At 39.4% G+C, this 23,915-nt stretch overlaps 1 protein-coding gene across 3 annotated transcripts in view; it reads left to right on the forward strand.

Moving 5' to 3' along the window:
* DNMBP (dynamin binding protein) overlaps window positions 1–23,915 on the forward strand; it is a 94,585-nt gene that overhangs the window by 12,653 nt on the left and 58,017 nt on the right. For 2 of the 3 annotated variants that reach the window (XM_079138092.1, XM_079138095.1), the window contains exons 2-3: window positions 14,745–14,898; window positions 16,651–16,773. In XM_079138092.1, coding sequence (XP_078994218.1) covers window positions 14,754–14,898; window positions 16,651–16,773 — 268 coding nt within the window. In that variant the 5' untranslated portion in view covers window positions 14,745–14,753. Of the gene's footprint in view, window positions 1–13,248; window positions 13,631–14,744; window positions 14,899–16,650; window positions 16,774–23,915 lie in introns of those variants that run through there. The other variant, XM_079138093.1, reaches the window with a different exon arrangement.

Here is a 23,915-nt window from a genome sequence, read left to right on the forward strand (position 1 = left end):
TGTGGTCATAACTATTGTAATAATGTTTATTATAATGTTGTATTATGCTTTGTGTTTAATGAGAATAGTTACTCTGCTGTGTTTCAGTTCTCTTTTTGAATGTGGTGTTTTTCCCACAGGCAAAGGAACAAGCAGGTGCAAAGGTATATACCGCCTTGAAGAGAACTTCAAGGTTTGGGGTGAGGCTAGAGTCTAGGGGGTATGCTAGGAGAAAGGTACAGGAAATGAGGCCAAATCTGGGGCTCAGGACCCAGATCATGATGAGTTTTGATCTGTAGAGGAGTTTTAGAACTTCCTGAAGGTGATGGGAGAGGAGCCCTTGAAGAACTTAAGGTGATAGAGAAATATGAGGTTTTGTTTTTTCAAAGATAATCCTTGTTGCAGTGTGGAAGATAGGACTGAGGAAGGTAAGACGGGTAGGTAGCAAGTAGGAAGCTATTGCAGTCCCCCGCTAAGAAGAGATGGTGGGAGTCCCAGGTTGATGTGTTTAAAGGATTTAACAATAGTGCCAATGCTTTTCCTAGAAGCAGAGGATATGTTTTGGAAGAGTAAATGAATTAATTTCATATCCCTTCTCTATCCCTGGAAGGCATTTGGCAAAGGTTTTCTTGGACCCATATCCAGGGATCTTGCTTGTAAATTGCTGCCAAATCCTTGTGGGTCTGTTGTGAATACACAGCTCCTATTTAGAGCTTAGGGTAGAGGGGAATGTCAATTGCTTGTCCTGGTGTCTAGTAACCACAAGGAGTCACATTACACCCCCTTCCTCTCAAGGAGACAGTAAAACTTTTGAGAAGTTAGCTCCACCCAGAACTTTCTGCCTCATCTGTATTATTTATGTTGCAGTCAGTCCGGATGATGATAACAGCCCTCCTCCTCCTCCTCCTCTTCCTCCTCTTCCTCTTTTTCTTCCTCCTCTTCTTCCTCCTCCTCCTTCCCTCCTCCTCCTCCTCCCCTCCTCCTCTTCTCTTTCTCTTCCTCCTCCTCTTCCTCTTCTTCCATTATCACTACTGTTCTCACAGTATTTACTATTTGTCAGGAATTGTATGAAATGTTTTACCAACATTATCAAACTTAATCCTCATCACACCCTATAATGTATGTTACTATTATTATCTTCAGTTTACAGAGGAGAAGACCAAGCTTTATAGAGGTTTCCAAGTAATTTGCCTAAGGTCACAGCCTGACAAATTGCAGAACTTGAAATTGAAACGCATTCTGACCTTAGAGTTTAAGCTCTTAACTGTTATGTATATAGTTATTACTTAATACAATTTGGTGGTGAATATGATTTGTTTTTAAATTTGCTCTTTTATGTAACCCCATTCAGTGAAAGTTCACTTGCTCAAACACTGTATTACCTATCTTCCATTTCCATTTAACAGGTGAAAAGTACAAGTATAGAATATTTACTAAAACATGAAGTACAGGAAAAACTTCAGGGGGTGGGGGGAAGATTAGGGAATCTATTCACATTTCTATTATAAAATATATAAATTTCTAATAATAATGTTCTATTATTAAACCCATTTTATAGATGAGGAAATTAAGACAGAGGGAAGTTAAATAACTCGCTCCAAATTTTGTAGCCCTAATAAGGGATGGAGCTAGGGTAAATCCAGGCAGTCTGGCTCTGAACTATTACATATGTCTTGAGCTGATCATATTTCTGCTTGAAAATGATCTGAAGACCTGAAAACCTTGTGCTAAGAGAACAAAGCCAGTTCTACCATTATACTTGCCTAATCAGAAATCTTTAGGTGCTTCCAATTGCCTTTTAAAAAAAAAAACAGCCTTCCCAACCTGGAAGTGAGGCTTGTGAGGCCCCATATGACACTGTGGGAAAGACTGTGGGGAAGACACTCATGGGGAATGTGAATATATTTAATGTGTGAGTAGAAGTAGTTCAGTGTGTTCAGTGATGCATCCTTCAAGTATCCTGGAAGACTTGCTGTGTATCAGGCAGTGCTCGTGTACTTGATGGACGCCAGTGAATTCAGCAGACAAGAAGAACCCCACCCTGTAGAGTACACAGGAGATGGGACTCGTTCTAGAGGCTACATAGAGGAGGTCGCATTTGAGTTGAATCTAAAAGATAATAGTTCACCCCCATGATGCGAGTAATATGTGTGTGTCCAACAAAATAGACAAGGAAGTGTGCTCTGCTCCTCGTCAGAGGCATTGCACAATCACACAGTGAAAGGTATGGATGTATACTTCTGTTAAGACAGAGTGTAGATTTTGAAATAGCAATTCAGTCTGCCAGAGTATATATTATAAACACAAATAGCTGAGCAGGGTGTGAATGCAGAAGTGACTGGACATGGGCACAGGAATGGCTAAAATTTGTCAGGGCATGTCAGGGTACTGTTAGAAGAGTGGGGATAAATTGTGAATTCCAGCACTGCAGTTATTCCTTGATCTTTATGTTTTAGCTTTGTGTTGCTAGTATAAATTTTACTTCCCAACACTATCAAGTAAAGACATTTAAAAAATCTATTTAAATCATATTTTACCTATTCTATATTCCCCTTCACCTGACTATTGGGAAAATTAGTTTAGGCATCTTTAGAGCCCTCTTCCTTCTCTGGACCCAGTGGTATCATAGATTCTCTTGATTCTATAGGGTGCTGGAAAGCTGGAGAAGGAACTCTGTCTTTATGCTGCCTCTAATCTTAGGGGAAAGCCTACCATTCAACATTTACAAACTTAAATTGCATAGTTAAAAAACAAAAGGATGTTCCAATCTCTGAACCAGAAAAATTTAATATGAAACATTTGCAAATCAAAAACGCTATTGCATGCTGTGTTTAGAACAGAGTAACTGGTCTGAGACCTAAACTCTCACTGTGTTTAGGTGTGTTTAGGCTATAGCCTGGGGGGAAAAATGAGGTGACTGTATTCAGGTATTGAACCCTGCAGCACAGGTCTGTGATCCTAGAGAGAAAGGAAACACCAGGTGAGCCCCAATTGCACCTTGGCTCTCTGCCTGAAGGCATTTTCTCATCTACAGCACTAGAAGGTGAAGCTCAAATGAGAACAATGGTCTCTTAGAGCCAAGGAGACAAGAGATCAGAGTTTGGGGCTGCAGATGTCTGGGATTTGTAGAACAGGGAATTGGTGATCAGGGAACAGCAAATGGGTCTAGGGGCAGAGACTTACACCAGATTTTTCTTTCCTCGGGGACTGGACCAGGCATGCACAGGGCAGGACTCTGGAGCCCAACAGAGAGTGACTGTGGGGTGGTACAAGTTGAACAGGGTATCTGAGGGTGCTCAAAAATGTTGGAATTCTAGGCTAGCCAGAGTAGAGAGACCTTGAGGAACTCTTTAGATACTCATTTGAGACCTCGGAAAGGGCAACTTCAGCAGTTAGAACAATACCCTCAAAGGCCATTCCATTGAGACTAAGGACAAAATCAAAATAGACCAACCATTCATGACATAAAACCCAGCTTAAGAGGATCAAGGGGATCTCCCAGTAATTTAACTGCCTGTCAAACCAAAGTTCAACACTCATTAAAGGAAGACAAAATAATCCAGAATGCCTATAACATATTATCCACAATATTTAGCACACAATAAATATTACCAGAATACCAGGAAGTAAAAATATGGCAAATAAGCAAAAATGTGATCTATCTGGGTGCAGGGGTGCATGACTATAATCCCAGTGACTAAGGAGTTTGAGGCAGGAGGATCACAGATCTGGGGCCAGCATGGGCAATTTAGCAAGATCCCATCTCCAAATAAAAAGAAAAAAGGGCTAGGAATATAGCTCAGTGGTAGAGCACTTGCCTGGCATGATGGGACCATGGGTTTGATTCCTAGTACCAGAAGAAGAAAAAGTAAATGTGATCCAGACTGTAGAGAAAAAGATACAGTGGACCATGTTATGAATCATGGTTTTAGCACACAAAGAATTTAAAGCAATTGTACATCTATCCTAGGTAACAAATGACTCCTAAACTCCTTAAACATTTATTTAAAATAAATGTCTGTTATCTCATCAAAGTTTCTGTGGATTGGAAATTCAGGAGTAGCTCAGCTGGGTGATTCTGGCCCAGAGTGTCAGGGTTGCCTTCACCTGAGGACTTGAATGGCACTGTTGCATATCCTTGATGTGGCTGTTGCCGGGAGGCCTTAGTTCCTTGCCACATGAGCCTCTCCTGAGGCTGAGCGCCCTTACAATCTAGTCCTGGAAATCACACACTGTCCTTACCACCACATTCCTAAAGATAGCTCACGCTCAAGAGGAGGGGAATTAGACTCCTCCCTTTGATGGGAGGAGTTTTGAAAAATTATGGAGATAGTTTAAAACCTCTGCAAGATATTTAAAAGCAACTTAGGACAATAGCAGAATGGGATGGGTATAGATGGAATTGTATGGCTGTGTGGTTCATATATTGTATTTGTTTGCTGTACTGGGGATTGAACCTGAAGGCTTCTACTGCTCAGCTGCATCTTCAGCCCTCCCCCCATGTTACTGCTCATAAGGTTACCCCCAGATTCACCGATTTCCGTGTGGATATACTATTTTCTTTGGATCACATATTATCGCCTTCCTCTCCTGTCAGAGATTTCATTTATATGTTGACTTCTAGGCCTGAGTTCCCACATACCACAGAAGTGATAGACTGTTTTCTTTCTTGTATTGCAGTTGCAGGTTCACTCTGTTGCTTGTACTCTGGGATTTCATACAGCTAGCCTAACCTCTGAGTGTTGTTCCAAACCCACACACAGTTTGTTTTTCTTCTTCTCCATCAAATGTTACCTCATACTACCAAACTTGTAGTTTTCTTATTGGGACTTTCTATTTTTCTTTTTCTCCTTCCCTAAATTTGGTTTGAAGCCTTTGTTCCTTGTTTTGTGGAGAATGGTTCTTATACTGTATCATCATGATATTGTTCGTCCCCCATGTGTTGTGTTCAGTTATTACTAATAACAGCTAAAGAACCAAAATTTTTAAAATCATAATTTTAATAAATTAAGGTGGGTCAAGATTTTTTTCTAGAATAGTATTAACTTTATTCACTGTTGTTCCTGTGTGCCTTCTTGAATGGATTAGAAAGTGTGCATCCTTTATGTCTGAGATGGCGGAGAAGGACTGAGTGTCCTGTTGGGACATTACATCTTCCACGTTGTCAACATCTGAGGAATCTGCTGTTCACTGGGTGTGTTGTGTCTTGGCATATTCTCTGGTTCACCTTGAATAGGAGCTACCAGAGATTCCATATACTTAAATCCCTTTCTAGTAGTGACTCTGGTTTTGGTAAAAGGCAAGTGATAGTTTTGTTGTTTGTAGAAAGCTGCAAGTCCCCATTTACCATGGTGCTTAGATGTTGGGACTTCTTAAAATGACCCAGAATCTTCTCCCCTGAGAGTGGTCTTTGATATTTTTAACTCCAAGTGGATGGTTAGTTTTCTGTTTTGGGTTTTTTTTTTTTTTTTCTCTCCCTTAGAATCTTAAGTGTTCTTAATTCTTTTCTTAACTCCTGATTCTTTTTTTCAAAATATCAAGAATATTTTATACTTTGAAATAGACTGAAGGGTAGAGAAATTCCTTGTGTCTTTTTAAATCTTCTGTAGCAGAAAAGCTAGCTTGTACTTGAACAGATAAGGAAAAGAAGCACCATGGGACTGGCACGTCTCTGTAACATTTGTCCCCTTGACTTGGAATGCTGGGTTAATACATTTTCATAGCATCTCCTGCAAACTGTCTCAAAAACTGCCTGTTTTTACACGTTCCTGGTGCTCCTTGTTATCTGTAGTCACACCCTGAAGTTTCACTTTATAGTTTCGCCTTAATCTGCACTTATGCAGCTGCTATCGTATGGATTATCTGCACAATTGTTACATATGCAATATAGTGGAGCAGTTAATTTTAATGTGTCGCTAAGGTATTTAGCTCAGACGTGTCCAACTTATTTAGTTATGAGTCAGTAGTTTTTAAATTTCCACCCATAGAGATACACGTATGATTTAAGAAATGTCAGTCTGAGAGAATACATAAGGAACTCCCAGGTTAACCCATTTGAAAATGTTTTTAAAGATGAATTTCCACCAGTGTTATAGGTCCTGGAATATTAATCATGAGACCTCCCTCCACCAGCACAATTTTGTCAAAAAGACAAAATTGATATAGGTATATGTAAGCAGTTTCTTTAAAAAAAGAAATGTAGGAAAATATACATCAGCTTCTAGGGTGGGGTGGAGGCCTTAAATTAGTTAAAACTACTGGGTTGGGGGTCAGTCTTGAAGCTTCATAATTTAGATTCTGTCTTTGTCAAAACAAGCTTTATGCAAGTACTTGGGTGTTTTTAAATGAGGGCTGTTCTGTTCAAACCCTGAAAAGGACTAAAGGGTCTTTTGATGATTGGCAGAAGCTCTAACTTTTCCCCCGTCAGTCTGTTGTGGTCATCGCCTTTCGAGGTAGGACAATTTTAAGAGAAGCCCAGTGCTGGAATAGAAATTCTAAGTTGGTGTGTGATAGCAAATTCCTTTACTTTTCTACCTTATTTTCTCTTAATTATCCCATCTGAGTCAGAGCAGAGTTCTCTCTTCTCCAACATTCCACAGTTAGTTGAACCAGAGCACTCTGGGGAGGGCGGGCGGACATGCTATTGAGGGACCCCACAGATGGCCCTGGCTGTCCAGCTCAACCCCAGAGGCCGCCATGGTCAGGATGGCTGTACTCCTCCTGCTCATGTGTTGCTAGTTCTCTGAGGAATCACCTGGTAGTGACTGCTGACCTTCTGTCCGAAGTGAACTCCGGTGACATAAACCAGCAGAGGAAGTGCTGTTTTCCTCGCTTCTTTCATTTCCTTCCTTCCTGAAGCAGTTTTAGACTTCATTTTCTAACACCTCTTATCTTTTCCAACAAAGGAAAGAAACTGTACTTTTAGCCCTGTGTTGTTAAATATAAGAGAAACACGCAATTGCTTTTGAGATTCAATATTCCTTCTCACTGCTGAGACTTGAAATCTTTAAAATGGATTCTCAATTCCCCAAAGTTCATGTTTTCTAGAAAGTTCTGTTCCAAGAAAATTTTGAGATGCTTATGAAAGCATATTCTTTTGAAGGAACCTATCTTGCAGAGACCCTGCAAAGAGGAGCCTCCTTCCCAGCTCCTCCCAGGGAGTAGAGTCCAGCTGTACTGTGCTAGCACCATCCCAGGGCAGGAGCAGACAAGGAGGAGATTCATCAGTCTGCCTTTCAGTTAAGGAGACCCCTGCAGAAACTTTGTTCTGGAAGAATTTAAAAGGTGTTACTTTTTGAAAGAATATATACACTGGCTAAATATACTGCTAAATTTGTTTTTTTTTTTTTGTTTTGTTTTGTTTTCATTGGTTGATTGGTTGGTGATGGTGGGACCCAGGCATTAATATTCTAAATATTTTCAAAGCCTTCAAAATGTGTATATCTGGCACCTCATTCTCTCTCTTTCCTGGATTTATAATGGTAGTTTTAGGAAACTTATAGTTTTCTATACTCTCTCTCCATTCTTTTCATGCATGGTGCTCATAAAACCTAAGAATCCTTTTTGGTGTGTATTTCTCCAGGGTCCCACAAAAAACAGAAGCATATTCCAATTGGGTAATTTGAGGAGGTCCATCTTAAAACAGAATGGACAGGCTTAGGGAAAATACTAAAGGATTGTACTATATACCAAGGTTAGCAGGAGAGTCACCCTACTTCTGCAGGGCCAGGGGACAGGATAGGTACGTGTCTGGAGAGAGTTGTTTTAGATGGGACTTTCTGATGGTAGCCCAGGCCCTTGAAAGGGGACACAGCCAGTTCACAGGACAACAGGGAGGAAGCCAGGGAAACAAAATGCCCCAACCTCAGGGTGCCTCTGTCTTCAGTCCCTGGTGCCACACATGGACCAAACCCAGCTGGAAGCCAGAGGCCGAGGAGGACTGAACACAGTGCTTGTGATCAGCCTCTCATACACAGAGCAGGGTAGAGGACGGAACTAGAAGTGCAAATTTCAGTACCCACAGCCTGTTCCAAGTTCAGACCTTTAGCCCAAAGTCCCCATAAGAAATTACTTATTAAGCCAATGGATATCAGTATCTATCAGGGTAAAAGTTAATAGTTCATGATCTCAGGTGATTCTTAACAAACTGTCCAGACTTGTCGATAGATTGCTTATTTGAAATTGCTGAAGTCTCCCAGGCCTTCTTTCACTTTCTGTCATATTTTATGACCTACATTTAAAAATATTTTATTGTGGTAAATGTATAAAACATAAAATTTACCATTGTAAGTGTACAATTCTGTACTATTAAGTGCATTTACATTGATGTGTGACCATTATCACCATCCAACTCCAAAATATTTTCTTTTTCTTAATTGGAAAGTTATACCCAATTAACACCGATTCCCCCCTCCCCCATCCCTCCTCCATTCCTCCCCCTCCCAAGTCCCTGACAACTGTCCTTGTACTTTCTTTCCCTCTGTCACTTCCTTCCTGTACAAGGGATTGAACCCAGGACCTTGCACATGCTAGGCAAATGCCCTACCACTGAGCTACATCCCCAGATCTTTTTATTTTTTATTTTGAGACAGGGTTGCCCAGGTTGGCCTTGAACTTGTGATCCTCCTGCCTCAGCCTTCTGAGTAACTGGGCTTACAGATGTGAACCATCCTACTTTCCATCTCTGAATTTGACAATTCAGGATACTTCATAGAAGTAGAATTATATACTATTCGTCCTTTCGTGTCTGCTTTATTTCACTTAGCATAACATCTTCAAGTTTTATCCATGTTGTAGCATGTGTCTACACAAGCACTTTTCTCCTTTTTAAGGCAGAATAGTATTCCATTGTGTGTGTATATACAATGTTTTGTTTATTCAATCATCTGCTGATGGACGATTGGGTTATGTGATGTATGTTGTAAAACTTTATTTTATTTCTTGCCATGTCTTCATTAATGCATTTATTCTCATGGGTTTACTTTTACAAGTCCAATGATGTCTCATAAATCTACAAGATGATATATGAGCAAGGGCTATAGGAGTTAAAATGTGAAAGATGGAGGGGGACATGAGCAGGAGAGGTGGCATCACACTGAGGAATGAGGGTGTGGGAAGTATTTAAGTATGTGCAAAGAGAGGGACCTACCTACCATGGATAAAAGAAATAGTGTGTAAGCAAAAATGGAGTTCTGGGTATTGAATGGGAGCAGAGACCATTTAAATTAGATAGGATTGTACTGAGCATGGTGAATGGATGGAATGAGGTTGAAAAAAATTTAAAGCATGCGTGACCTGAAAAAAGTGTGGTATGTCCAGATAAATCTAGAGAATGGGATTAAAAAAGATTCTTAGCTAGATTGTCTCTGTTTTTAATATACTAGTATTTTTAATGCCCCTCCAAGAAGGAAATATGGTCCATAGCTTTCTCTTCAGCTTATAATGACCACAGTGCTCTTGTATTTTGGAGTACAGAGGTTAGGATCCTCAGAACACATTTTGGGAAATGGTAGGGACTATGCTAATCTTCTTTGGGGCAGGGGCTACACCATGTCACACATAACATCTTGAATGTTCCTAGACACATCATGGGAGCAAAGCTGGAGTAAGAGGTAATGGGCAAAGGCATTACCTTTAGTCCATAGAAAATGTTAAAACCTCCTTAGGGCACTAAAAAAAATCACAGCAGATCCAAGAGTCCTCTGACCCTACCCCCTTGGATGAGTAGGACTGTCCTAAGCACAGTAGAGGAGAGTTAAATGCTATTGTCAGCCACCAAGATCAGAGAATATACATCTAAAGAATGTTGAGTTAAAGGCCCATCAAATGATTAGCCTGCCAAGTAGTGCCAAAGTAATATCCTTTGTGGGGATTTGATGGATTCCATTCGGCTTGACAAATATTTGTTGAATATGTTAATTATAAAAAAAAAGGAAGACCTTGTAAACTTGTAAGCAACTGAGCAATATGTAAAAATCAACAATATAGGAGAGATAAATCAGGTTCATTGACATCCTAGTAGGGAGAAAAGAATTGTAACTTTGAGGAAAGAGGTATTTAATAATTTTTTAAAAAACTAAACAATTATTGTGCTCTTAAGTAACACATGCCAGCTGGAGCTGTGGCTCAGTGGTAGAGCACTTGCCAAGCAGGTGTGAAGCTCTGGGTTCAATTCCCAGGATCACATAAATAAATGAATAAAATAAAGGTCTATCAACACCTAAAAAATTATTTTTAAAAAAGATATGTATGCCAACGTTTAGTGGGACATGCCTATGGTTGATTTGGAAATTCATCAAAAATTGAATACTTCAAAAACATCAAAAAATAATGAGTCAATAAATGGATAAAGGGGTGGATGATATACGATAAGAATATGGCCATCAGATGTTACTGGTAGAATCTAGGTGGTGGGTATAAAGTTCTTTCAGCCTTGCTGATTGAAAATTTTCATGATAAAATATTGGGGAAACAGAGGAAAATGGAGGAAAGACCAATGGCATTTAAGAGAAGCAATCTTTGTAGTAGAAAGACCATGGGCCGAGGATTCAACAGACCTGAATTCTGTGATCTAAAGAGGTTGTGAGTAAATTGCTCAATGGTGGTGGTGGAATCTGAGCCCAGGCACCCTGGCCCTGGAGCCTAGTTCTCTGTGTGGCTGTGTCTCCTGGCTTAGCGTCGGTGCATGGGAAATGCTCAAGTGGTAGCTGTCATTAGTGTACTGTCAGCTACTGAGACTGAAGGACAAGTTCAAGATCTTAATGGTTTAGCTGGCAGATTTAGATGACACCTCTGCCAGGGTCATACATAGGCAAGCTGGAAAGTGAAACTACTTGTGAGAAAGAAATGGTTTGTTTAATTTTAGATAAGTGGAACTGGAGAGTTTGATATGAATTCATATAGTTCATGTATTTTCCTAAGTTTCAGTGAAGCATTTGAGAATATTTTGTTTTTCTTCCCTCACAGAGTTTACATTCTAGAAAGGCTTGGAGAATTATCTTTCCAAGAATATTCATATTTCAAACAAAGCATCTCTCCAAAGGTAGAAATATAGGCATTCATCAGCCAGGGAAGAAGAAGGGGTTGTTTCCACAGCAGAATTTTCTGATGTCCCTGAAATCGTGCCATTTGGGCAGTAATTTCCTGTTTTCTCTTGAGTCCATCTATGTACTGTCTTCCTCTGCAGTTCTTTTTACTTCCATCTGGAGTTGGTGAAATAGCTTATAGAAGCCATTAATGACTGAGCTTTGAAATAGATGATCCGGCTTCTCAAATGGCCCTGCATGAATAATAATGGTGTGTGCAGGACGGGGGAGAGCGAAATGAAATCCACCAAATCATACATAAAATAGGGGATGTCAAGCCCTGCATTTTTGGCATCACACGTGACTCACGTAGCTCAGCAGGGCTGTGACTTCAGTGCCTTCTAGGGTGTGTATTTCTCAGTGATTATGCACTCATTCCAACAGAGTAGGAGGTCAGTCAATAAAAGTATTTGTGAACCAGATTCTTCTCTGCTTCTGAGTCATTTTCTGGTAGAGTGAAAGGTTCTGTGGAGAGGCATTAACTCTTTCAGATCATAAGGACAAAAGTGTAAGAGGGTAGCTCTCTAATCTCTGGAATTTGTGCTAATTCTTTACTTGATGTTTTAGATAATAAGGTACATATTTGGTTAGACAGTAAGATGGAATTTGAGAAGAATGTACTATAAGAAGGAAAATAATATCCATTTGGTTCAACACTGAGGAGTTATTTTAATAACATATAGATGGCTAAGAGATTTGCAAATATTATGATTGATTTTCTTAAAAAAATTTTTTTAGACACCACCCTTCTGCAGAAATCTGACATCTGGCCACTTTAGTCCTCTGAAATATGGCCAGAAAATAAGAAAGGGCCTCATATCACATAAAAAAATAACTATTGAAAATCTCTAGTACCAACTTTTACCATCACAGAAGAATGTCAGCTTGTCATTTAGACATGATGTGTGTGGGAACCTTGAGTAATTTTGATAGTATATGTGTGGTCCTCCCTTCCCAGCAGATAGTAAGCAGCAGTCTAGAAAGTGGGTGGAAAGGTTGATGGAGGTGTAAGCTGAGCGCAGGGCTTACGTTGAGGTGGAGAGAGGAAGTCATGCTGTACTGGGATTATTATCATGATACAATACAGTAATGTATGGCCTTAAAATGAACTTGCATCCATCATCAAAGAGTAAGTCATGTTCAGTTTCTTCCATGGAAAAGATCAGAGGGTGTATAATATTTCTATTTCTATTTTATTTATTTATTTGTTTGTTTATTTATTTATTTATTTTTGGTACCAGGGATTGAACTCAGGGGCACTCGACCACTGAGCCACATCGCCAGCCCTATTTTCTATTTTATTTAGAGATAAGGTCTTGTTGATTTGCTTAGGGCTTTACGGGTGCCAAGCCTGGCTTTGAACTCATGATCCTTATGCCTCAGTCCCCAAGCCCAGCTATATTCATTCTTGATGATTATTATGAAAGTGTTATTATCTCCATTTCTCAGGACAAGAAAATTGAAGCCCAGAGAGTTTTAGTGACATGTCCAGGGTGAAATGGCTAACAAATAATGGAACCGGAATTGGAATCTTGGTCTCTTTGACAGTAGAAGCCTATGCTTTGTACTCACATTGTGCTGTCTTCTCAGCATGTAATTATAATTTGATTTTTTTAACACTTAAAGTAAATCTGAGGATTGGGAGCATAGTTCAGTGGTAGAGAACTTGCCTAGATGTACAAGACCCTGGGTTCTATTCCCAGCACCACGCGCGCGCACGCACACACACACAAAATGGAAAGAAAATCTGTGGTAACAATGGAATATTACTCAGCCATAAAGAGAAATGAAATTATAACATTTGCCAGTAAATGGATGGAACTGGGAGACTATCATGCTAAGTGAAATAAGCTAATCCCCAAAACCAAAGACCAAATGTTCTCTCTGATATGCAGATGATAACTCATAACAGGAAGAGGGATGGGGGGAAGAACAGAAGTATTTTGGATTAGACAAAGAGGAATGAAGGGAAGGGAGAGGGAATGGGAACAGGAAAGACAGTAGAATCAATCAGACATTACTTTTTTACATTCATATATGCATATATGACCAATGTAATTCCATATCATGTACAACCAGAAGAATGGAAGATGTACTCCATTTATGTATAATATGTCAAAATACATTCTACTGTCATGTATAACTAAAAAGAACAAATAAAAAGAAAAAAATCTGTGGTAGGAAAGGACAGAGGATGTGGGAAATGTTACTAGCCACTTCTCCTTTTCACTTTGAACCCAAATCATCTCATAGAAAAGAATAATCCCAGTAACACAAAAATAAACTACTTTTACTCAACAGTGCAAATTAAATATGTGATATTTTATCGTGTTGCTTAGCTCATTAAAATCTTATCGACATCTCTGCATTTGGTATACTCAACTCTTTATTAAATGCCTATTACATTTTTCCATGTGAATGTTATATTATACACTTAACAGGACTACAACCATCTTTCTTTTTTTTCTTTTGTCTCTAGGTACTTAGTGTTTTCTGATGTGATTGTAGTCGTATACGAGATGAAAGTCAGAATCCTTGTCTCCACCAACACCAGATGAGTACTTGAGGTAAATAAAGAGAAAGAGGCCTGGGAACTGGGCGACGGATAGAGCTGCTCCTGTAGAAGACCTGGGGAGGATGTGGCTCTAGTCACAGCTGGTCATTCACAGGTGGACACAGTACGCTGGTTGTGTCCTGTCTTCCCAGTGCTTAGGCACACCCTGGACATCCCCAGCCACATGCATCTTGGGAACAGACTCGTCATCTGCTCTTGGCAAGAAAGCAGTGCAAGGACTGTTCCCTGTTGGCCCATAGGCTCCTCTGAACCTGAAACACATGTACGATCTGGTATAGTGTACTTGATGATGTCTGGAGGCCCCATCCACACAGCCCTTTCTCTTTCTTTTCGTGGATTTTTTTGCTTTTCAGTGTCTCTTAGATCTCAGCCTATGGAGGCGTGGCCCTGCTGCTCTCGGTCGGGTCGCACTGTGTATTTTTGCGGATGCAGTCTCAGTCGGTAGGAGCAGATGCCCTCAGTGTGAGCTCTGGCCCTGCTGCAGTGAGCTCTGTGATCTTGGACAAATTAGGCTTTCTAACCTTGATGACCTCAGAATCCTGACTTTAAGAATGATTATGGGGAATAAATGAAATGCCCTATCTAAAATTCCTAATTTTAAAATATTATTTTAAAAGCACCGCACTGTGTTAATTTCCTTGCTGACTTCTTCAGGCACTCTGAAAAGCCCACATTTGCCAACTTGAATCTTTTCTGTCACTCAGACGTATAGGTTGCCCTTTTTAAATGTTTTCCAATTCCAGATTTACTTTGAGAATCAAGTGAAAATATGTGAGGAAATTATTATTTTCAAAGAATTGAATGAAGCCAGCCACAGTGGCACACACCTATAATCCCAGCTGCTTGGGAGGCTGAGGGGAGAGGGTCAAAAATTCATGGCCAGCCTGGGCAACTTAGACCCTGTCTCAAAATAAAAATTAAAAAACAAAAAACAAAAGGAAAGAATAAAAAAGTACTTTTGACTTTTTAAAAATATAAACTACAAACTTGTTTGTATAACTTTGACTTCATTTTAAGTATGTTTATATTTTAAGCTTTATCATTCTAAAGAAATACATTTATATCATGTCTTAAATATTGATGCCCTGTTTGTTTTGACTTTCCAGTTGTGAGCCATGGAGACAGGCTCAGTGGTCCGAGCCATCTTTGACTTCTGCCCCAGCGTATCAGAGGAACTGCCGCTCTTTGTGGGAGATGTCATTGAGGTGCTGGCAGTGGTGGATGAATTTTGGCTTCTAGGAAAGAAGGAGGATGTTACAGGTAAGAGGCTCATAATTCCTCCTGGGCACAGTGGACCATAGCCGCTTCCTTCTTTCCACATTAAAGATAGAGGTTAAATGGGAAGCCCAAGCCACTAACTTCAGGATCCTGTCTCTTTTCCTCTTTACTCCTAACCAGGTCTTACCTGTGAGAAGTGAGCTTACGATCTTTCCATCTCTTCTTATCGATTCCTTCAGGAGTTGAAAGCTTAGATGCCAGCAGCCCCAGCCTGGTTTTTCACCCCTGTTTTTACCCTTCCTACCCAGCTCTTTATCCTTTTATTCAGCACTATTATTTGTCTCCTCAAAATACCCATTATTGCTTTCTTTAGAACCTTTACTATTTTTCATTGCTCTTCACAACCAGATTGCCTCTGATCAGTGGAACATAAGGTGCTCTCTGCCTTGTTTTTTCTGACTGTCTTCTCTTAACAATTCTTATTCTATTTTTCATTCTTTTCTAGGGAACCTGATTCATCCTGTTTACTCCTTCCTAGATTTGTAGTTGGACTCAATTTTAAAGCCCCCATCTGCCCTGGCTTTTACCTGCCTTCCACATTCCATGCATCTGGTTACCTTTTGTGATATAAAAAACAACCTCAACATGGATTTCTTTTATTAACTATCTTAGGAAAAGGTGGATATTTTCCCCACACAACATGCACCTGTATTAATCCAATCCTTGATTTGCATGTATTTATGTTAGGTTGAAGTATGTAATGCAGTCCTGAAAGCAGATGCTGTGGACTGTAACCCACATTTGGGAGATAAATAGATTAGCTCCTAGTAAAAGTTGACATCTCTTCAGAGACAAAACTGCTGGTTTGGAGTTAGCAAGGCAAAGAAAATTGCTTTTTCAGAGGACTTGGGGTGAGAGTGAACATGAAGGTACCAAGGGAAATTCAGCAAGGCATGAAGCATGAGTGGTCAAGGGGATTGGGAGACTGGAGAGAGGAGCAGGAGCTGATCATGAGACCAGAATATGCCAGGTAAGGAGTTAAGTGGGAAACTGGGAAAGCGCTTTAAGCGTGGTCAGATTTGTCTCTTCGGAAGCTCCCTACTGCAGTTTGGAGAATAATAAGAAGGGGCAAAACTAAAGTCTGGGAGGGAAGTTGAGGTTATTGCAGTCACCGGAGTAGGAGGCAGTGATGACTTGGGCTAAGGTAGTGGGTCTGAAGATAAGTGAACAGATTCCACAGACTTTAGAAAGTAAAACCAATCAGATTTTGTTTTCTTTCCCAACTAGCAGGCCCTGTCCTTCTACAACCACCTATTAAAACCCTACCCATCTTCTGACCAATGTTATCTTTTTCCTTAGAATTTTCATGTTCTTCCTGACCCATTGTCTGCCTTCTCAAGCTTCCTTAGCAATTTGCATACCTAGATTGTGACATGGGATTTTAGGATTGAGTTACTATTTGTGTCTAAACCAGATTTTTTTAGATCTTTGAAGACCAAGACTGCCTGGCTCACGTTTTCTTCTGCAATGTGCTTTGCTGGAATGGCACCAGTAAATGCTTACTGAATTGTATTCTCTGTCTTCTGCACGCTTCAGATTTTGTGTACTGTATTTTTCTACAAAAGATTCTCCAATTATTAGTACTCTGAGCTTTCAGTTAAGGGTCTGTTAAGGGACTCAGAAAAAAAGGTTTTTGTCCTTGTACACAAATAGAAAAAGAAATTCCAATATTAAAAGAAAAAACAATATTTAATATTGAGTTTCACTAGTCAGTATGTTTGCTTTTATTTTCAGGACAATTCCCCAGCAGTTTTGTGGAAATTGTGACCATCCCCAGTCTGAAAGAGGGAGAGAGGCTGTTTGTCTGCATCTGTGAATTTACATCCCAAGAATACAACAGCCTTCCCCTCCATCGAGGTAAGCTGGTCATCAGAGGGTAGACTATCTGAACATGAAGGTGGTGGAGTCTGCCCATTCTGATAGCTGGGTCTTTGGATTTTTATAAGTGGCCAACATCTGGGGAGTCCTCAGAAACACCAAGGTAGCATGGGCAATAATAATAATATGTAATATCTTTGTAGCATTTTATAATTTCTGCACAAATGCACTCTCATCCAATCCTCAGCACAGACTGTCAAGGTAAGTGAAGTGGATATTATTTTAACTGTACTTTATAAAGTGAAGTTCAAAGGCTTTAACTTCAGGTGAAAAGTTTGGCCTCAAGATGTAGACTCATATCACCTTATTCTCTGTATTATCTTTTCACCACCACCCCCCCCATGCTGTAACCACACTTTATCTTTTTTCTGTAAAAACTGATTTGGCTTTGCTAACAACATCACTATCTGTTAATGCATAATAGTAATACAGTAGTTTTGATATGGTAACTTAAGAGACAAATGCAAACAGCCCCATTTTACTACTCTACCAGTAGATAATGTTACAAAAATTCTCACCAGAACCAGTTTACAGGGAAACAATTAAAAATGGATAGTCTTAGCCACATCTCAAAGATATTGCACGCATTTTTTACTTCTTGTGCTCTGATAGACATATGAACTTTAAAGGTTGACTGTAAACCATTTCAACAGGGATACTTAGTCAGATCTGCACATATCTGCAGAAACACAGAAACTAGAATGTCCCACAGATTGAGATTTATGATCCGTCTGATTTTGTGATGACTCAGTCATCAAAATGGCAGAACTTCACCAGGCACAGTGGAGCACACCTGCAATTCCAGCCACTTGGGAGGTTGAGGTAGAAGGATTATCAGTTCAAGGACAGCCTCAGCAATTTAGCAAGGCCCTGTATTAAGATAAAAATGAAAAAGGGATGGGGACCTAACTCAGTGGTAGAGTGCTCTTGAGTTCAATCTCCAGTACTGAAAAAACAAACAAAAAAACGAGATAGAACTTCATAGGTATATTACTAATACTGTTACTTGTTCTTTTGAGTATGGCTCTAAAGGGACAAGCTTAATTTCTTAAACTGCATGCCCCCCATACCTCCCATCCACACCCTACAGTGGAAAACCTAACAAACTTCTGTAAACCCCAGTGAGTGAGAAGGAAGGAAACTTGGAATTTTGATACTCAGGATTGGTTGAACCAAGGACCTTGAATAAGCTAGACAAGTGTTCTACCATGTTCCTAATCTTTTTTAATTGAGTTTTGGTTTTATTTTGAGACAGGGTCTTGCTAAATTGCTCAGTCTGGCCTAGAACTTGTGATCCTTCTGCCTCAGCATCCTGAGTATCTGGGATTAGAGGCACGTTTCACCAAGGAGTTTCTTGCACTTCACTCTGCTTCTGTTCTGTATACTTCCTTACTAAACAATGTTGGGAATGTAGGCAGAAATGATCCAGAGATTATAGCAGGGACTTTGTCCTTACTGACAGCTCTCCCAGTGACAGTCTGGAGTCCACATCTGTCCAGCCATAGGTCTAGAGAGGAGAAAGGGGGAGAGCGCCCTGGCTTCTATCACAGCTGCACCCAGGATGTAGATAGCAGGAATATTTCCTTTCTTACCCTGGTTCCTGGTGTACACAGGGGGTGGAAGAATGTTGGGTGGGAGAATGTACTGGGTGAAAATATGAAGTATGTCTACAACATTATGAGGAATTTGAGGGATATCATTTCTGGAATTAGCTTATTTGCTTTATAATAACATTTTATTAGGTCAAGTCTTAGGTACTAAAACAAGAGAGGGATTTTCTGCTGAAACTATTATGGAAAGATGAGCTGGCTTTGAAGTTAAAGTCCACCTCAGGAAGGCTGGGGTTGTAGCTCAGTGGTAGAGTGCTTACTTAGCATGTGTGAGGCATTGGGTTTGATTCTCAGCACCACATATAAATAAATGAATAAAATAAAGGTCTACCGACATCTAAAAAAATATTTTTAAAAAAATCTGCCTCGGGAATCCTAGGGCTATCTGAGAGGTTCTTAGAAGACCTTTGCGCTGACTTTCAACCTGAGTCACCTGTACCAAGACTGACTCAAGGTCAGGCAGGGTTCTAGAATTTACAGATCTTATTTTAACTACCTGTTGACTAGTTAAGCCTAATAAGCTTAAAGATGTAAAGGGAGTCCAAAGGAAGGGGATCAGGGCAGGGAACAGAGAGAGAGGAATATGAATGAACTAATCATCAGTGGTTTTATCTCCTTTTTTCTGTGATACCTGCTGCCACAGCTCTTCCCTCCACGCCCTTCACCTCTCTTTTAGCTTCATGTGTTCTCCAGCCTGAAAATACATATGTTCATGGGTAGGGAAGTTAGGTATACCTACTTCATTTTTTTTTTTCTTCTGGGACATTTAACTTGAAACACTGAAATAATTTTAGTTCTTCTCGTTTTCTAATATATGACAGGTCACATCAACAGCTGTTAATTTTGCTATTTGGATGTAAAATCATTACAAAATGAAAGCATTGTTTTTTAACCACAAATAGTTTATCAGATTCAGGTCTAGGTCTCCTGATTTTGAAATCTAGTGTTTAGAATGGCTGTACTATTCTGTAGACTGGATTTTTCCCCCATTAGATCAGTGTTTCAGCTTATGAGTAGTAGACACTGCCTTATCCCTACCCTCTGGTATCGTTAACGCACACTCCTCTGGTTCTGTCTCTGTCCTCGTTCACAAAGCTTTGGTGATAAATATATCAGAAGGAGACTGGAAACCTTAAGAGTATGTGGAATAATATTTGAGATCTGTTGTGTTTCATGGAATCTGTAGATCTTACTTTAACTTCCTGTTCACCATGCTGCCTTTTTAGTTAATTGTTATTTACCTTTAAGGAGTGTATCACCAGTAGTGCTGGGGATGTAGCCCAGTTGGTAGAATGCTTGCCTCACATGCTCAAAACCCTGGGTTCAATCCCCAGCACCACAAGAAGAAGAAGAAGGGGGAGGGGGAGGAGAAGAAGGATTAATAAGAAAAAAATTATACACACATATGTAATTTATATATGTATGTGTATATTAGTATATCAGTAGCAGATAATATAGCTTAGGGAATAAGAATTCTGACTGCCTTACTTTGAATCCAAGTCTTCCACTTAATAGCTATAACTTTGGGCTAGTTACTTAAGTCTCTGAGCCTCAGTTTCCTTTTCTAAAAGATGGGGATAATAATATCCACCCAGGAATAATCGTGAGCATTAAATGAGGTTATGCATGTGAAGCTTGTGGCAAAACGTAATCACTCAATAAATGTTGGCTATTTTTATGAGTCTTAACCTGTTTTTCTGAGGTTACCTGATATGCTCTGGGGCCGAGTTTCCTTGATCATTCTGTGAAGTTTTGTGAGCACGTAGGTTTTCCCGGGGAGAGTCTACCTGGAATTGGACTCGCCAGTGGTTCTTCCAGCAGGTGTCGCTCTTCCTTCTTTTCCTGAAGCTACCTAATTGTTTGCACTGTTCTTGGATTTTGAGTTATATTTAAACTCAGGGACAAGACTATCTTTTAGAAGAAGGGTCAATACAGAAGGCCAGGGTCACTGACTGTGCTAAAAAATAAATAGAGGGGGAAACAAAAAACCAACAAGGAAGTGGACAAGGAAAAGACAGAGACCAAGGAGAGAAAAAAAGTTAATGTGTGTCATGGGGAGTGACAGATATAACTAACGCTTGCCTCACATGACAGAATACTTATGCATCACCTATAGTCTCATGTTTCTAGACCCCCTCTCCACCACACAAAAAAGCCCATAAAAAAAATTGACCAGGAGGTCAATCCTCAAGTTCAAGGTCAGCCTGGACAGCTTAGTGAGACCTATCTCAAAATAAGAAATAAAAAGGGCTGGGGGTCAAGCACTTACCTAGCATGCCTGAGACCTGGGGGTTCAATCCCTAATACTGCAAAATGAAGAGTATTTATATGTCAAAACACATGTGTCATAAATTGTTATTATTATAGTTCTGATATGACTCACATGGAAACCAAATAAAATATGTGGTCCGTCTACATGAAGCACACAGTTCTCTGGGCATCTACAGTCACAGAGTCAGTGAGTCACCTGGTTCTTCACAGCATGACTGCTTATATCAGATTCTGAGACTTGCACTTGTTCTGTCATTTTACTCCTTATTCATTTCCTGTTTAAAAAAATAAAAATAAAACAGAAAATAACCAATTTTCCTGGGTTTGGTTGTGCTCGTACAAAGACTCAGGCTGACCCCAAGGATCTGCACATTTCCTATTTTTCTCTTCTCATATCTATCACACCATTCCAGGAGTTTCTCATTTTGGTGTTTTCAGAAATCTTGAAATGACCACTAGGAAGCCTTCATTTCTAAGAAATCACCTCGGGTCTCAGGGGAATTGCTTGCATGACTCATGAAAATGAGACTCATGCAGAACACTTAGGGAAAGGCAGGACTGGAAAGAAGGGCATTAAACTAAATGAAAGTGTCTTTCAGGGTCTTAATTATAATTTTTTTTTTTGAAAATTCACCTTTATTAAGTAGAAATAACCAATAGAATAATAGTCTGCCAGGTGATAAAGCCTACCAAACCAATCATTCCACTGAAAATAGGAAAATCAACTCTCTCATACAAGTTCATAGAGATTTGGCCTAACAAAGAAAATACTGTAATTCTACAGCTTTAAGAAAATCAGTTCAGTTCAAAGCCAGCAGAATGGGACTTAGGGCAGCTTTTATTTTCCTATTCACCAAGAGGCCCATTGTGTCTGAGAGGTACATCACCAGTGAGTTCCCTTTGTGACCCTGATGGCAGGCCTTAGGGCCAGTAGGGGGAAAAAAAAACATTGTTAATTCTCAGGCTCCAAAGCTCTGACCATGGATGCAGAATCATAAATGTAAGAAGTATAGAAATACAGGACCAAGATGTTCCTATTTTTCAGGAACACCTAGTCAAAATAGTATAATATCAGGAAAATATATTGGGTACCTTGCACTAAGTCTAAAACTTACTTTAGGTGCTGTATAGTATGTGAAAGTACAAGTGCCAGAATTAGTGATAAGAGCAGTAATTTCTTTCGTAGGCCACAGGTGGCCAAAATGAATACAAGCTTCTAAGGTTTTTTTAGAGAAACACGTTAGGGTTTGAGATGGAGAGAATATAGTATGCATAAAAGTTTGGAGTTCATAATGGCATGGTTTTATATAGGGAGCAGTGAATGTCCACTTGTGGAATAGGGTTTCATCTCATAGGTGATATCCCAGAGGATAGTTGGGCAAGGGGAGAGGTCAGGACTGGATAATCATGAACACAAGATTGCTTTGGAGTGAAAAGAGAATAGATTTTTGGTTGCTTAGCAGGTAAACCTCTTCAGAGTATATCCAGAGAAAACTTATTTTTTTATTTATTTGGGGTATAAGAATAGGATTTTTGCTAGGTACTATAGTGCACACCTAGAATCCTGGCCACTCAGGGGGCTGAGGCAAGAGGATCAAAAGTTCAAGGCCAATCTCAGCAACTTAGAGAGAGCCAGTCTCAAAATAAAATAAAAAAGGTTGGGGATGTAATTCCAGAGGTAGATGGGTGAGACCCTAGATTTATTTCCCAGTACTGGGGGAAAAATAAAGTTTATTAGAGAGGAAGTTGTTGGGCAGTATGTTCTTCATGTCGTATAGTAAAAGTTTGGGTAAAAGAGGGATATGATACCCTGGACCTCCAATGAAGGACTCATTCCTGAAGACATCTTTCTTAACCGTTTCATTTATGATAATGAATAACTCTTAGTATGAGAAGTTAGATCCATGGTGAACCCTATCCAAAAAGCTATATTGGACCCAGAGACTTAGACTATAATATTATTTATAGCAGCATTTATCACGCTTTTCGGTTATACAATTTCAACACACTCATAAAAGATTTTGAGCTGGGCACAGTGGAGCATGCTTGTAATCCCAGTGGCTCAGAAGGCTGAGGCAGGAGGATCAAGAGTTCAAAGACAACCTCAGCAACTTAGTGAGACCCTAAGCAACTGGGCAAGACCCTGTCTCTAAATACAATATAAAAAAGGACTGGGAATGAGGCTCAGTGGTTAAGTGCCCCTGGGTTCAATCCCTGGTACCAAAAAAAAAAAAAAAAAAAAGATACTGAGACCTCAAAGAACTCTTACTAATGAAGGTTATATGTATTGAAATTTATATTAGATATTAAAACTGGGAATTCAAGTATTTATCAATTCACTAAAAACCCATTATATATTAGCATAAATAGCATTTTTGAAAAAATAACTAACTTTCCAATCAAATTTAGTGAGGAATGACATTGGTTTACATTTTTGTAAATCTTTTTAATGTTTGACTTAATAGAATAAAGCTGGATTTTCATACTTGCATCTGTATTCAAACTATTGCAATATGTTGTTTAATAGTGTACCAAAATGCAACAAATGGTAGTTTTTAAGAGTTAATTGCAGTGTGGAATCTGAAATATTATCTGTGATAATATTTTCATACAACAACACTAAGATCCATTAGTCTGTCTTGGTTTTAATGAATCTTTTAGACATGAATGATTTTATAATATCATGCATTGGTCATGTGGAAAATATTGATTCAATGAGTTATTCAGTTTTTCCAAATGTGGACCATTTTATTATATAATATCAACAATTACATGTGTTAATATTTCTAGTGATCTCATCAGAAAAACCTTTAACTATGGGAGAGCTGTCAAGTTCATGGTCGTAGATACAAGTTTTCCAAAATTCTTATTTTAGCTTGGAAGTTGGAATTCTACCATGGGCAACAAATATTGTTGCTTATTTTCCTTGAGGTTACAGACTTATTTCTTTCCTTTTAGAGAAAATGTCTGCCAGCTATCCAGGCCTGAGTAAACTGTCTGCTAGTCATTCTTTCACGTAAAACATTGGGTGAAAAACAGCAGTTGGTTCGAGCGTGTAACTCGGCCACTTGACTGCTTTTCCTCAAGAGAGACAGCAAGAGCACTGTGTGTGTAATTCCCATGTTGTCACATAGAATGTCACAAAGAAAGTGTTCTCAAGGGTCGAAATTTAATGCAACACATATTTGTATTACATCATCAAGGATATTCTAGCTTGCAACTGGATTTGTTTTTAGTGCC

This window comes from Sciurus vulgaris (assembly GCF_902686455.1).
Source record: "Sciurus vulgaris genome assembly, chromosome: 4".
NCBI classification, from domain to species: Eukaryota; Metazoa; Chordata; class Mammalia; order Rodentia; family Sciuridae; genus Sciurus; species Sciurus vulgaris.